Below are 14,841 nucleotides of genomic sequence, written 5' to 3' on the forward strand. Positions count from 1 at the left end.
AAACCTTCCTTAGATCTCCACGAACACTTCAAGACAAAGATAAGATAAATCCGTTCAGCAGTTCTCGAGTTTTAGCGAGACTAACGAACATCAATTGATTTTTATATGCTTAGATTCGGCTGTTAGATATATTAAAGGTAAGTAAGATGGATCTTGATGAAATTTGACATATGTAGATGTAGAACATATCCTGAAGGCATACATGCGATACACAATAAATTTGTTTTTTAATCCGCATAGACGACTGTGAAAAAACTAACAGTTGCCCGTGACTTCGTCTATGCGGAATAAAATAAATCTATTAACAAATATAGATTGTGTAACTTTCCAACAATTATAGAATATCGGGGTCTATTTAAAGCAACCAAAGTTACAAACTTTTTTTCTTTATAGTAATAACTAGCTGTCACCCGCGACTCCGTCCGCGCGGAATTAAAAAAATATAATGAGTAGCTTATGTGTTCTTCCAGGCTATGTTTTATATCTATGACAAATTTCAGCGAGATCCGTTCAGCCGTTTTGGAGATGGCTTCAAGCAAACTTTCATCTCTCCAAACATTTGCATTTATAATAAAAGTAAGATATAGATTATTACTAATAATGTGGTAACACCTTAACAAGATTCTTTATATTCTTAGGTTTTATATTCTCCGAAGACCTACATGTGAATTAGTTCATAGAAGATAGATGAAGGGGTCGAATCGATCTTGTACCAGTGTATTTTTAGCCTAACATTATTTTAGGTAAGTCACTTTTGATTCTCACTGAAAAAAAAAAACCAGCCAAGTGCGAGTCGCACTCGCGCACTAAATGTTTCGTACAAACCAATTAGTTTATAAGAAAAATTTATAGCTTTGGCAATTTTTCCTTTACCTGTCATATAAGATGTTACTTCATACTAAATGTCAAAATTCTGAATTCAGGGGAAGTACCCTGTTGGGTTTAATTCCCTTGCGGGTATCGATTTGCGGCATAAACGGCTGTATCTTATGATTGTGTTTGTTTGGAAGTTTGATTTTTACACAGAACTAAGAGATAGTAGACTTGAGTATTTGATATAAATTCCAGCTTAATAACTTAACGCGTTCCTGAGAAAACGTACCTTGACAGACAGACAGACAGACGGACAACAAAGTACTAAAGGATCATATACGGCATAATTATAATATTATTTTCTTATGCGATGTAGGTTTCACCATTAACTTAGGGTAGGCTCCGAGCCCCTCGGTGGGGACGTATAGTGAGCTGATGATGATGATGCGATGTAGATTAATTTTTATTGCTTTAATATTTCCGTTTCCTTTTTTCACACCTCATTTAAAATTTATGCTGCAAGGGGTCAAATTCAAACTCTCCGTAGTTATTTAAATTTTTTAATATTCCTTATAAAAATTCTAATTAATTCTGTCCGCGAACTTTTCCGAATGCATAATGAAAATTTGATGAATACACAAAGTATGCAAAACACGAGACGGCCCGCGGGAACTCATTCACACGAGTAGAGAACTGTCATGGGCCGTTCACACAGACCTGGGCACAGAGCAGAGCAGATTTTATCATACTTCTTACTAATATAAATGTGAATGTTTAGATACATGGATGGTTGTTTGAAGATATCATCAGAACAGCTGCAGGAATTCTGACATCAACAAATTAAAAAATAACATAATTAGTAGTCTATGTGTTCTTCCAGACTATGTTCTATATGTATGACAAATTTCATCGAGATCCGTTCAGCTGTTCTGATAGCTGATAGAGATACCTTCAAACAAAGATCCATCTAAACATTCGCATTTATATTAGTCAAATTTATAAAAGAATTGCAAATGAAATAGAAATTTCGGTCACTTCATTCATATTTAATTTAGCTAATTTGTAAATGAAATTCAATGAACATTCTTAATTATTCGTTACGTTACAGAAACAATAGCGTTGTTCAAAGCAACACGTCGTCTCCTAACACACGCTCTACTTGTGTCATAATGTGTCTAAAAAAGAAACACACGACAACCATCTTGCATTACAACTGTTAACAATTTCGTAAAGGCTTTTTTGGAACGACAATTTTTAGAGTTTTTTAGATTTTGGAATATCGGTAATTTGTTCCCTTATCTTAAAACTTATCAGTTGAAAAATCTAAATGCTTAACTATAGTACATTTTACATGTCTTTCTTAAGTCCTGTTTCTCACACTAGGCCTAAACTTGAGTAAACAACGCCATTTCATGTGGCTGACGACGATGATTTGCAGTGAACATAACCTTACTAATATTATAAATGCGAATGTTTGGATGAATGGAGATATGTTTGTTTGATGGTATCTCCAGAACGGCTGCATAAATCTCGATGACATTTGGCAAAGGTGTAATTAGGTTTTATTAATTCCGCGCGGACGGAGTCGCGGGTGACTGCTAGTATTTCATTAATTTAAATTAATGGAATGTCATTTTCATTTTATTCGTGTCCCAATCTAGCATTATTAGGTCACATACCGGGATAAAAGAACACAAAGTCACACTCGTCTGTTGCCGAAATTATACCGAGCTTTGCGAAGTGGTTTTTTAATCAAAAAGTGAACTACCACAGTGCCGACCTGTCTGCCCACAGCGCGGGGGCAAAGGGTGGAGGGAATGGAGGCAGTGCTCTTGATTTTTTTTATTTGTGCTTTGCAAAGATGAAAATTCGCCGCACATTAAAATTGACATCGGTCTATCTTTGTTTATTTTAGTGACCACACAATTATCTCAAACTAACCGTCGCTCCGGATTACGTCCTCGTGGAATTGAAAAAACTTAATTAGTAGCCTATGTGTTCTTCCAGACTATGTCACAGCGACATCCATGCAGGTGTCTTGGAGATAACTCCCTAACAAACATGCATCGATACATTCGCACTTATAATGTTAGTTAAATTCGCTAAAACGGAACTACATACATATGTATTTACAATTACCAAAGTTATTATTTATCCATGAAGGAAAACATTGTGGTGTGACCTGCACATGTCTGCGAAGAAATGTGACGGTATATTTGCGAGTGCTTAGGGTAGTAGGGTGTTTACTGATATCTGGTCACTAACTTTGATATTTGTTGACAGCGTGACGTCATGTTTTGGCTGTTACACCTGTTGCTGCTAGGCAGATCACTTAGTGCCGACCTAGGTGACGCTGGGTTGCTGTCCACAGAGCAGGTTGGACAGTACTACCATCAGCGCGTGGGCATACCGATGGCGGAGGCGATGCGTAATGCTGAATTCGCTGGCAGAAATAACACAAATAGAATAACGAATGGTTCCCGCACACCGCTCGGAGCATTCCCCTTTGTGGTAATATACTTTAAATAAGAACACAACTTCCTCAACATTACATTCTTGATAACAACCCTAAAAGTCGATTTTTTATGATTAACATTAGTTGAATGGTTAGATTCGAATATACGACAAGATCATATATGCCCTAAACCAATAGACTATTGGCGCAATAAACATGTTTATTTAAAATCCCATGGTCAAGCAAATATAGTTCCAATGACTTAATTTAATGCTACTAGATGTCTCACGCGACTTCGTCCGCTTGGAATAAAAATCTAATTAGGCATATGTGTTCTTCCAGACTATGTTCTATGTCTATGACAAATTCATCGAGATAATAATAATAATAAACTTTATTTCCATTAAAAGAAACTTAACCAAGTTATACAACACGCTGTTATTCAGAAACAGTGATGGCAAAAGGGGGTGGCTCAGCTTTACCAACACCGGTCAGATTGCAGTGTCGAGCTAGTTTTCAGCCACCCCCCCTTCCCAAGATAAAAAAGTTCATCGGTCTCGCCGTTCAGCTGTTCTGTAGTTACCTTCAAACAAACATCCATCCATCTAAACATTCGCATTTATAATATTAGTAAGATGGATATACTTTTAAACGAACCAGAGTGACTTTGTTAACGTTAGCGTTCCAAGATAGTACTCACGTTGTTTACTAAAGCCTCTTCTCGTATCAAGGGTGGTCTACTGATCCAACTTGAATCAGGCCCTACGTCGATGTGCACTTGTTCATTATTGAGTTCGACGCGTGCGGTGACCGCGGCGCATTGCGTGTGGGATGGCCAGGACCGCGGGCGCACATTCACCGCGGTATTCGGTTCCACCAAGATATTCCGTGGCGGCACCAGAGTCACCACTAATGAGGCGCTCCGACACAAGGATTACAATAGGCGCACGTTGATCAACGATATTGCCCTGCTAATGCTTCCCACTGTGACTTTCAGTGGTAAGTTCAATTTCTGTAAAGAATATTGTTGCCATCTCTGTTATTTTCAATGATAATGAAAGGGATAACAAACAGTGAACAATCGTTGACCTTCAAAATATATCAATAGATTTTCTCAACTCAAGTATATGTTGACATAAAAGAAGACACGTCATCTTGATGCTCAAGAGTTTGCCATTAGTAAGATAAACATTCTTCTTCTTCTAGTGCCTCTTCAGCCTTGAAGGTTGGCCGCTAACTTGGAATATTTGGTTCTGTACAGTGCAAGGCGAAACAGTTCCTCCGCCGACCTAATCCCCGTCCACTTCCTAATATTACGTAGCCACGACTACGTAATATTACGTAGATAAATATAATTTCATGCAAAGATGGTCATGAGTTACTAGATCGCACCAAGTGATTCGCTTGCTCGTTTATGTGATAGCGCGTGTTGTGGTACCTTGCAGCTAACGTGGCCCCCGTCAGATTGCCTTCCGGGGCGCTACTTAAGCGCGACATGGCGGGGCGCGCCGCGCAGGCCATTGGCTTTGGACTCACCAAGGACGGTCAGTACATAACAAAAAGGGTAATGTTAATTTGTTAGTATTTTTTTAATGTAACAACACGACTATTGTTTTGTACCTGTAGGCGGTCGCGTGACAAACGACCAGTTCCTGAACCACGTGACCTTGAAGGTGATCAGCAACGAGGTGTGCGGACGAACTTTCTACATCAAGAATTCCCAAATGTGCACAAGCGGCGCAGGGGGCAAGAGCATCTGCTTCGGGGATTCCGGGGGACCACTCGTCATCACACATGAGAAAAAGCATGTCCTGGTGAGAGTCGAAAGTATAATTTAGAACTGATAACCATCACAAAAGGGACCTTTCTAACTAATTAGATCTTTCGTGAATCACTAATTAGAAATCGATGGCAGCATAAGACAGCTTAAAGTAACTAAAAGGGCGATGGAAGAGCAATACTCGGAGTCTCTTTGCCAGATCACATCAGAGATAATGGGATCCGCAACAGAACAAATATAAACGACATTGCGCAAAGTATTCCGAAAGTGAAGTGGCGATGAACCTGTCACATTGCTCGCTGAACGAACAACCGATGATGGGCAGACCTCCCGCAAGACATTTTCCATTCCCTTCCACTTCCACTTCCCATAATTTCCTTATAAGAAGTGTGGGAAGGGAAATATGATTAAATTAATCTTGGACACCTGGACACCTTGGAGAAGAATTATCGGGACTGAAACTACTCAGATGTCGGACTTTACAACTATTAAATGTTGCAGGTGGGCGTGTCCTCTTTTATATCTGGTCGCGGCTGTCAGGATGGACTGCCGGCGGGCTTCACGCGTGTCACCACCTTCATCCCCTGGATACAGTCGCACATGTAGTAGCCCTACTGGTACTACAACTTTATTATATCTGACTTTTATCTATTTACCTATTGCATGTTTTGTAAAATAACTTTTTAAATTGTCACTTTGATATTACTTTAGGGTTGCCATTTGTAATATTTCTAAGGACACATTTAAATAGTAAAGGTTTAGGGGTTTCATAATTAAATGATTAAATTAATAAAAAAATTGTTTTTATCTTTGTCTATTTTGGTAGAGAAATTATAAATGTTTCCAAGACTATTAAACAGTCTATTTGATTTTCCAAACAGTAATATTTATACAGAAGCTGCTAAAATATATCCATTTAACCGTATATCTTATTAATATTATTATATAAATGCGAATGTTTAGATGTATGTTTGTTTGAAGATATCTCCAGAACGACTGAATGGATCTCTATGAAATTTGTCATAGATGTAGAACATATTAGAAGAACATATAGGCTACTAATGCATTTTTTGTTCCGCTTCTTTAAATAATCAAAAAATAATAATCTTAGAAAACAAATCTAGTTGAAAAAGCACAAAATGACCATAAATCTTACTAGTATTATAAATACGAATATTTACATATGTATATCCAAAACGGCTGACTGAATCTCGATAAAATTTGTCATACATAAAGAACATGGTCTGGAAGAACACATACCATAGACTTATGTTTTTGTTTCAACGCAGACATAACCGCGGGCCTAAACTAGTAATATCATAAACAATAGTGGCAGTAATTGCACAGTAATAGTAGAGCTAGCTGCTAGCAGCTGTTGCATAAAAATCAATCCAATTAAAATTGTGCAACGAAGTGTACATCGAGCGAGCGACGTTAATTATAACTGAAATGGAGCCCCACAGCGACCACTGACACTGCGGACTTACATAAACTTAGTGACGATTCCTAATTCAAACTGTCCAATGCTATAAATGGAGAAGTTTGGATGTTACTAACTTTACAACGGCGAAATAAATATGAACGTTTGAAAAAGAATTAGAAAATCTTACTAATATTATAAACTAGTTGTCGCCCGCGACTCCGTCCTCGTGGATGTATAAAAAAACTTAATTAGTGTAGACTACGTTTTATACGTATGCCAAATTTAATCGAGATCCGTTCAGCCGTTTTAGAGATATCTTCAAACACCCATCCATCCGTCCACATCACATCCATCTAAACATTCGCATTTATTATATTAGTAAGTTAAATAAAAAGCAGCTCTTCAAGGCATAAATTCGAAGAAAAAAGAATAAATAGTATGCTATATCCGTCTCCTGGCTCTAAGCTACCTCCTCACCAATTTTCAGCCATATCGGTAAAGCCGTTCTTGAGTTATAAATAGTGTAACTAACACCACTTTCTTTTATATATATAGAGATGTGAATGTTTGGCTGGATATTTGTTTTAAGGTATCTCCGGAACGTCTGGACGGATCTTGATTAAATTTGGCACATATAAAAAAAGTTTGGAAGAACACATAGGATACTAAGTTTTATTTTGATTGCACACGAACGGAGTTGCCGGTGACAGCTAGTGGATGAATATTTCAAAGAATTATTGAAGTAAAGGTACTCGTAAATAAAATACAAATTTAACTTGAAATAGAAGAAGAATTGTTTATTGATAAATATTTAATAGTAAATAGAGTATTTATTACGAACAACATGTCGAAGGTGGACCCGAAGGACCGCACCGCCTCACGCTGGCCCCACATGGACCCAGATTAGCCAAGCTCTAGCACGAGATGTACTCACAAGCACAGATTAGGGTTGTCACCAGCAATCACTAACGAAATATTAGATTAAAAGAATATATTCTCATTTCTTTTAAAACAAATTTTGATTTCTAAATAATAAGGTGACAACCCTATTATAAAAACTTGAAAGGGCTTAAATTTAATAGGCACAAAGATTTTTTCAAACAATTAGTGGAATTAATCTTTAAATACTTTACAATGATATAGATAAAGCCAGCTACACACTTCAGTTTTAACAGAACAATCGTACTGTTCAGTTGATATCAAAAGTGTGTAACCGGCTTTATTTTTTTAACAACTACGTTCAAAGAAAATGAATCCTTTTTGCACAGATAAGGTTATTCGTTTCGTTTTAATTGTATTTATTAAACATGCATTTATTATAATTTAAATAGAAATAGTGAACAGTAGATTAGATAGAGAAGAGAAGAGATTTCTACAGAGATTACTTATTAGAACAGCGAGAACTTAGTTGCGCACCTAATATATCCTTTAAAATATTAAACATTAAGTACACTTTAGTAATATCTCTTAAACTATAAAGTTTAGATTTTTGAAACATCAAAAACAAAATAAGCTTATACTTGTTATTATTGTAACATTTTGATTATTAAAATTAAAAAAAAACACTAATAATTCACGAAATGTTTTATAATTATGTTTATTGCTTTTTAAGCTGATTGAGCTTTCAAATTCTTGTACACAAAAGCTTTGTTTGTTGCAGAACTTTGACATGAGAAAGTACTAAATGTCGCCAGAAGAAATGCAAATTATGTGCGCGATATTTAATATTTTATTCTTCTTCTTCTAGTGCCTCTTCAGTCTTGAAGGTTGGCCGCTATCTTGGAATATTTAGTTCTGTCAAGCGCAAGGCGAAACAGTTCCTCTGCTGACTTTATCCCCTAATACAATTTTATTAATTGAATAAATAAATCAATTAGTAGATAGACGAAGATTTTTTTTTTATTTATTCTATTGTTAACTTGGCACATGTTTTCATTATAATTATTGCATTCTTTCGTATTACTTGCTACTTGTTAATTTTAAATCGTAATTATAAGATATTTTGAGCGAGATGTAGACAGAGACTTGATCCCTACGTGTACACTACTAAGGTTTAATTTCCTTCACCGCGTCTTGTGAGTGGTAGAAGTGTGACGTCCGCGTCGCTTTGCCTTCCGAGGAGCAACCTCCTCCGTCATCTGGAAATATATTTGCACTGATTTTTATACATAAACATATCGCTGGCTCAGTTATTTCAACGTAATTCTCCTTACAATACGTCCTGACCTCAGTCAAATCCACTTCCCCATTCCATCTTACCCTTGAAAGAAAAGGGTGAGGAAGTACAGAGGAGTAAATTAGGCCTCCACAACGCACATTCATCTGATTGTAGTTGGAATTGCTTCCAGTTGAGGCGTGTCTTCTGTGTGATCGTGGTATCGCAGGGGACGAGTTGCTGGCGTCTACCACTGTTACCATTGTTGGGAATGGGTACATTGGTAGGGGTAGGCTTAGGAAGAGATGGATGGATTGTAAGAGTAAGAAAGGTAACATGATGGAAGATAGATCAGAAAAATGCACCCTATTAGAGTATAGATAGATTGGTTTACATTGCCTAACTAAAAGTGGCGCTATCAAAATTGTTGTCTTCGAATTCTGTGTCCCACCATCAAATGTGCTGTCGCAATGATGTTAACCACCAATTAACCTGCTCGCTATACAGTATAAATACCCACGGTGGCAGTGAGGAGTGCGGGCGCGGGGGGGTGCGCGGGGCGCGGCGGCGGGTTGCGGGGAGGCGGCGGGGGCGGCGTGGGGCGCGGCGGAGAGGGCGGGCCGCTGACGTCATCGACTGTGGAGCACGACGCCTGCGCTTCTGCATTCCTGGTACATAACACAAATCATGTTTGCAACCATCCATACAATGTATTCTTCCTTGTTTCGTTCATCAATGAAGAATATAGTTCAGCAATCCTATTTGTTGAGGGTGATGGTGGCATTGAATTATGTACCTGCGCAGGTCGTGCGGCGCGCGTCAGAGCACTGTATCCAGTGTGTCCAGTGAGCTCAGCAGTGCTGGATCGCGCGCGCACCATCGTGCCAGCTCCTCCGGTGTCACCGCGCCGTCCGCGTCTACGTCCATCAGCTGAGACATATAAGACTATACTGCACTCACACTGCATTACAGGCAAATTAATTGTCTGAATCTTTACACTATTTGTACTTTTTGAATGTAATATATCCACAAAAGTCCACATCAGAGGTGGATACCCAACATTTTGTAATCAGTATAAGCATATACTCACATGGAAGATCCTATCAACATGGTCTTTAGCTGAAGTCTGGCTGACTGGGGGCACAGCAGCCCGACCGAGCAGTTCGTACACCGCCTGCACAACGGCCAGCATCTCCGCGCGGGAGATGCGCCCGTCGCCGTCCACGTCGTACAGCGCAAACACCCATGATAGCTTCTCTTGTACTGAGCCACGCGCCACGCGGGAGAGGGTCTCTAGAAACTCCTGATGACAAATATTGTCATAGTTAAAGTTTCTGTATATTGTACAGTCTGTACAACGTATGCACAACATGTGTAAAAGTGTTTACAACATTTGTGTACAGTGTATTTACAACAGTTGTTAAGTATGTACAATGGTCGTACGACATTGTGTACAAAGTGTTTACAGTCAGTACAATGTTTGTACATAATGTACAAAGTGTGTATATTGCTTTCAGTTCTTACCTCAAAATTAAGTTTTCCCCTTTGCTTATGTTTGACCGTGTTGAACACGTAGTGCGCGTACTGTGTCGCATCTGTGTACAACATAACATAACGCGCTATTACATTAAAAAATCTGACAACACACTTATAATTTACATATTATTTAATAGAATTACATGATTATTGGTCACGCAAATGATAGTACAAAGTAGAAAAATAAACATTTCCCAGGTTTCATAAACATGTTAACCTACACTAAGATTATATGGTATCTCTATATATTAATCATTTGATATAGAAGTTTAAACTTTATTTACCTCCGAGTGGAAAGAACTGACAGAATATATTCTTGAAGGATTCCTCGTCCACCATTCCCGTCGGGCACTCCTGAAAATAATAATATTACTAATATTATCAAAGCGAATATTTGTATAAATGTTTTAAAAGATATCTTTAGAACGGCTGCGTTGAAATCATACCAATATTATAAATGCGAATGTTTAGATGGATGGATGTTTCTTTGAAGGTATCTCCGGAACACCTCAACGGATTTTGATGAAATTTACACACATATAGAACATAGTCTGAAAGAACACACAGACTACCTATGATATAAAAAAGTTGTGTACATTTCCAGTGTGATACGTTTGCACATATTTACGCGAAAACTCCGCAACCATACAAGACATCTTATTGAAATTTACCACTGATATTGAAAATAGTCATCAGGAGAACATGAGATACTTCTCACCTAACTAAAAGCAATGGTTGTAGAATAAAGAAGGCTAACTATAGGCTTACTATAGCCAAGCTTTGTCGTGCCTAACCTGTTTAAAGCCCCGATACATAAGTTTGATCTCATGCGGGGTGAAGCGGCAGGCTCTTGCGAGCGCGTCCGGCGGCTCCGGCCGGTAGCGCGGTGGCAGGGTCGTGCTTTCTTCCAGCTCTTCCTCTGTAATACAAACACACATCATTTAAAGCGCATGTTTGTGATAAAGAGATTCAAATATGATGCTAGTTAAGACCAGACAATGGCACTCTCAAATATTTTAAGCATTATCAAGCTAGACCATCGAATCTATAGTAGTTGTTAGCAGGCGCTAACTGTGAGTCACCAGGCAGCGGCTCACATCACGATGTGATCTGCCAATTTAGTTGTTGATCCGCTGCTCAATGGTTCAAGTCTAGTACTGTCTGAAGCACCGACAAGAGCATCGTTCATGCGTATCAAGTCAGTGTTCGGGACTGCTATCACCATATTATTCAGCGTTCGTAGGCTAAGGGTACAGACAAACGACTGTCTAGAACTGGCAACAAGCACAAACCTAGATTTACAGTTAAACGCGATTGTTTGGATAGATGGATGGATGTTTGTCAGATGGTACCCATAATGCATCTCGATGAAATTTGTCATAGATGTAGAAAGTAGTCTGAAAAGGCACGTAGACTTCTAATTAATTGTTTTATTCTGGGCGGACAGTCTCGGACGAGAGTTTTTTTGCTATGAAATGCTTACCCATTATTTATAAAAAGTCTTCAAGGTCCAACACAAATGTAACCACTAATTTTGCACATTCACTTTATTAGAGAAGTTTAATTAAAAAGTTCGTCATTTGTTTATGTATAAAGCAAAGTTACAGTAGAATGTTGTTATCTTAGGAAACGAAAAGGATGTCAATCTTACTAATATTATAAATTAGCTGTCTCCTGCGACTCCCTCCGCATGTATTAAAAAAAAACTTAATAAGTAGCCTATGCATTCTTTGACATTCTATATCTATGGCAGATTTTATCGTGATCCATGCAGATTTTTTGGAGACACCTTCGAAAAAACAACCATCCATATATCCAAAAATTCGCATTTATAATATTAGTAAAATGCGTAAGTTTAGACGGATGTTTATTGGAAGATGTCTTCAGAACGGCTGTATGGATCCCGCTGAAGTTGTCATAGATATAAAACATAGTCTGGTAGAAAATATCGGCAACTTTTAAAAATTTCTTTCAATTTCTCGAGGACGGAGACGCGGGCGACAGTTAGTCTATACATATTAATAAAATTGAAGTATGTATGATTACATCGACCCGGTGGGCATAAGTCAAAATAATTTTTGATAGCACACTAATCCCTGCCGACGTCAAAAAGTGTCATAAGTTAATTTTCATATTGTACCTTGTCATTTTCTATGCATATTTTCGTTTTAACAAATTGTATAAGAGAAATAATCGCGACAACATCCCCTCTCGGTCCAGATAAAACTGTCACACTGTATTTATAATTCTTCAATCGATAAATGAGTTATTTTTACACCTTCCTCTATATAACGTAAAAGAGCCGATACTACTATGTTGCTGTGGGTTTACGACTGCATACTTTTATACATACTAGCGGTCGCCCGTGACCTCGTCCGCGCAGAAACAAATAAATAGCCTATATTGCCCACGTGCATTAGCTACCTTCAGTCAAAATCAACCCAACCGTTCGGAGATTGTCTGAAACAAACGCGACTATGCATACAGACAGTCAGAATTTTAACAATTCATTTTTCGTAATCAGCTACGCGAATACATTACGTTTACGAATTTTTTTTTTCTATTACATACAGACTTTCCGATTGTAAGTATTCCTTTCCATTCCATTCTTACCTTTTATCCCAGAATAATAAACTGCAGGTAAAAGGTAATATATTTAAGTTACATTTAACGTAGAGCCTTAAAGCCTATTGTAGTGAAAGTAATCGAGTGATAGAACGTAACAAAAGCCTGCCGCCCGAGCTACCTGAAGGTTTCATTTCAAATTAAACATAATGTATTGGCTGTAAAAAGGTTTTTTATTACAATGCAAAATAAACACATAATACCGAAAAACAAAAGACCTTTTTGACCGTATTAATGATCGACTGTTGTTCGAAATTCAACTTAAAATTTATTATCAAATAATCGTAGAGTCATGACTTAGGGAACAACTTTGAGAGTACTGCACCAACTGATGACCGTTAAAACTGATGACGTTAAAAAAATATCAAGTCGATTCTAACGAGCCCAAACTCGATGAGATTTTATTGGATAACGAAGTTGGTATAACCTTCCAGCTGCATCATCAGATCAGCTCCGTGTGATCATAATATTGCATTGTCTCGAGATTTACACATGTATGTAATATAACTCAATCAGTAAGCGAGAATTGGAACATTTTTTTGGAAGATTTTATAACAAACATCGAATTCAACAAAATAATAGCTTTTAAAAACTCTCAATAACTTTAAAAATAACTTGGAAACTTTAAATGTTGTACTAAAACTTAGTTACACTTGGCACGTGCGATAGCTTAAAAAGTACTTAAGCTCACTTCATGAGAGTTCAAGTTAATAAATCCGCTGTAACTGGATATGGCTCGTTACAGCAGCTTTAAAGCAGTTTGGCAAGCGCAGTCCGAGCTGCACCTGGTCTCTCGATGTTGCCAAATATTATCATTCTGCAACAGCTTGGAGTATTGCCAAATATTTTTTTATCTACACACATTAATAAAATTGGAGTGTTTGTATGCAATATTGAGAAAAAAATATTCCGTACACGTGATTTTTGTTGCTGATAACGAACAACCAATGATTACTTTTTTGTCAGTCTGTATGTCTGTACGTACAGGGGCGGGGTGAACCGATTATGACAGGACTTTGACTGGAAGATAGCTGATACATGCAGTAAGTAAAACGTAGTCGCGTGTGACTAATATAAAGTGATGGGATTGTTTGAACCGATTTGAACAATTCTTTCACTGTTAGGAAGTTAAACTGAATGTGAAATAGGCTATACTTACTATTTTGTTTAAATTCCGGGCAGACACAGTCGCGGGCGACTAATAGTACACTACAAGGTGGCAAACGTACAAGAGGCTACTTGATTCCGATAAAATAACAAACAAAGCTACTAATAGATAGCAAGAAGAAAGATGTGCTTTCTTTTAATAAACAGGGGAAGGGACATATAGAAAGAAAATATTTCTTTTACGTCCAAACTCGCATCAAATACCTTGACATTCTTCTTTCTAATACTATAATTAATGAAATTTGACATGTATGTAGAACATAGTCTAGAAAAGTAATAAGCTAGTAAAAGTCGCGGGTGACAGCTAGTATGTTATAAGAAAACTATGGGATGGGAAATAGGACTAGAATATTTCTGGAGCACACATAGTGATGAAAAAAGATATTTGTCAGTGAGTCTTCTGTGTGGTCGTGTTGTAGCGCCCAAGCGGCATATTGTCAGACTTTGCCAGGCCGCAATAACTTGGAGTGAAGCCAAGTTATACGAATAACTATTTAAATATTCTATTTAGTAGATTAAATGCATTTCACTTTTATTTTAAGTTTGTAAAATTTAAATAGTCTAACTTCAAAATTTGCTGCAGTAAAATTCTATATCATTACTTTGAAATTGTTTCTAACTATATAAAATAAGTATTTATAATTTGCAGTTATGTTTAACTTATTAAATACTTGTAAGTTAACTTAAATAACACAATCTTCAATTAACTTTCATGTCACTTTTTGCCCTTTCGTGTACCTTAATTATGCAATATAAGATCAGTTCACAATTTAACGTAACATGTACAGATTATAAACTTACATCTTGTTAGAAATAAGTAACAAACTCTTGTAATAAATAAAGCCTAAGCTACTAAGTGTCAATGTAGCTCTCTAGCGGCAAAAGAT

The 14,841-nt window shown here is 37.3% G+C and overlaps 2 protein-coding genes across 3 annotated transcripts in view; one reads left to right on the top strand and one right to left on the bottom strand.

Moving 5' to 3' along the window:
• Positions 1-664: 664 nt before the first annotated feature.
• On the top strand, positions 665-5,806 carry LOC106114635 (collagenase-like). The gene is made up of 6 exons (XM_013307913.1): positions 665-743; positions 3,097-3,324; positions 4,000-4,267; positions 4,714-4,812; positions 4,895-5,082; positions 5,550-5,806. The coding sequence occupies exons 2-6, from the start codon at positions 3,106-3,108 to the stop codon at positions 5,652-5,654; spliced, it is 879 nt and encodes a 292-aa protein (XP_013163367.1). The 5' UTR covers positions 665-743; positions 3,097-3,105; the 3' UTR covers positions 5,655-5,806.
• Positions 5,807-8,102: 2,296 nt separating this feature from the next.
• The window catches only part of LOC106114613 (calsenilin), a 36,951-nt gene continuing 30,212 nt past the window's right edge, over positions 8,103-14,841 (bottom strand). Inside the window, exons 1-8 of one of the 2 annotated variants that reach the window (XM_013307881.1) lie at positions 11,646-11,773; positions 10,957-11,081; positions 10,447-10,516; positions 10,151-10,221; positions 9,717-9,929; positions 9,423-9,556; positions 9,147-9,294; positions 8,103-8,609 (exon numbers count right to left, since the gene is read on the bottom strand). In XM_013307881.1, the coding sequence (XP_013163335.1) occupies positions 9,446-9,556; positions 9,717-9,929; positions 10,151-10,221; positions 10,447-10,516; positions 10,957-11,081; positions 11,646-11,649 (594 nt within the window). In that variant the 5' untranslated portion in view covers positions 11,650-11,773 and the 3' untranslated portion in view covers positions 8,103-8,609; positions 9,147-9,294; positions 9,423-9,445. Of the gene's footprint in view, positions 8,610-9,146; positions 9,295-9,422; positions 9,557-9,716; positions 9,930-10,150; positions 10,222-10,446; positions 10,517-10,956; positions 11,082-11,645; positions 11,774-14,841 lie in introns of those variants that run through there. The other variant, XM_013307880.1, reaches the window with a different exon arrangement.

Source organism: Papilio xuthus, unplaced genomic scaffold (assembly GCF_000836235.2).
Source record: "Papilio xuthus unplaced genomic scaffold, Pxut_1.1 DF828037.1, whole genome shotgun sequence".
In the NCBI taxonomy this organism is placed as follows: domain Eukaryota; kingdom Metazoa; phylum Arthropoda; class Insecta; order Lepidoptera; family Papilionidae; genus Papilio; species Papilio xuthus.

Excerpts from the sequence above, each read along its gene's own strand:
- LOC106114635 (XM_013307913.1), top strand. The coding sequence starts at position 3,106 with ATGTTTTGGCTGTTACACCTGTTGCTGCTAGGCAGATCACTTAGTGCC. Across the intron at positions 4,813-4,894 it reads CTTTGGACTCACCAAGGACG|GCGGTCGCGTGACAAACGAC; the intron begins GTCAGTACATAA and ends TTGTACCTGTAG. Across the intron at positions 5,083-5,549 it reads ATGAGAAAAAGCATGTCCTG|GTGGGCGTGTCCTCTTTTAT; the intron begins GTGAGAGTCGAA and ends TAAATGTTGCAG.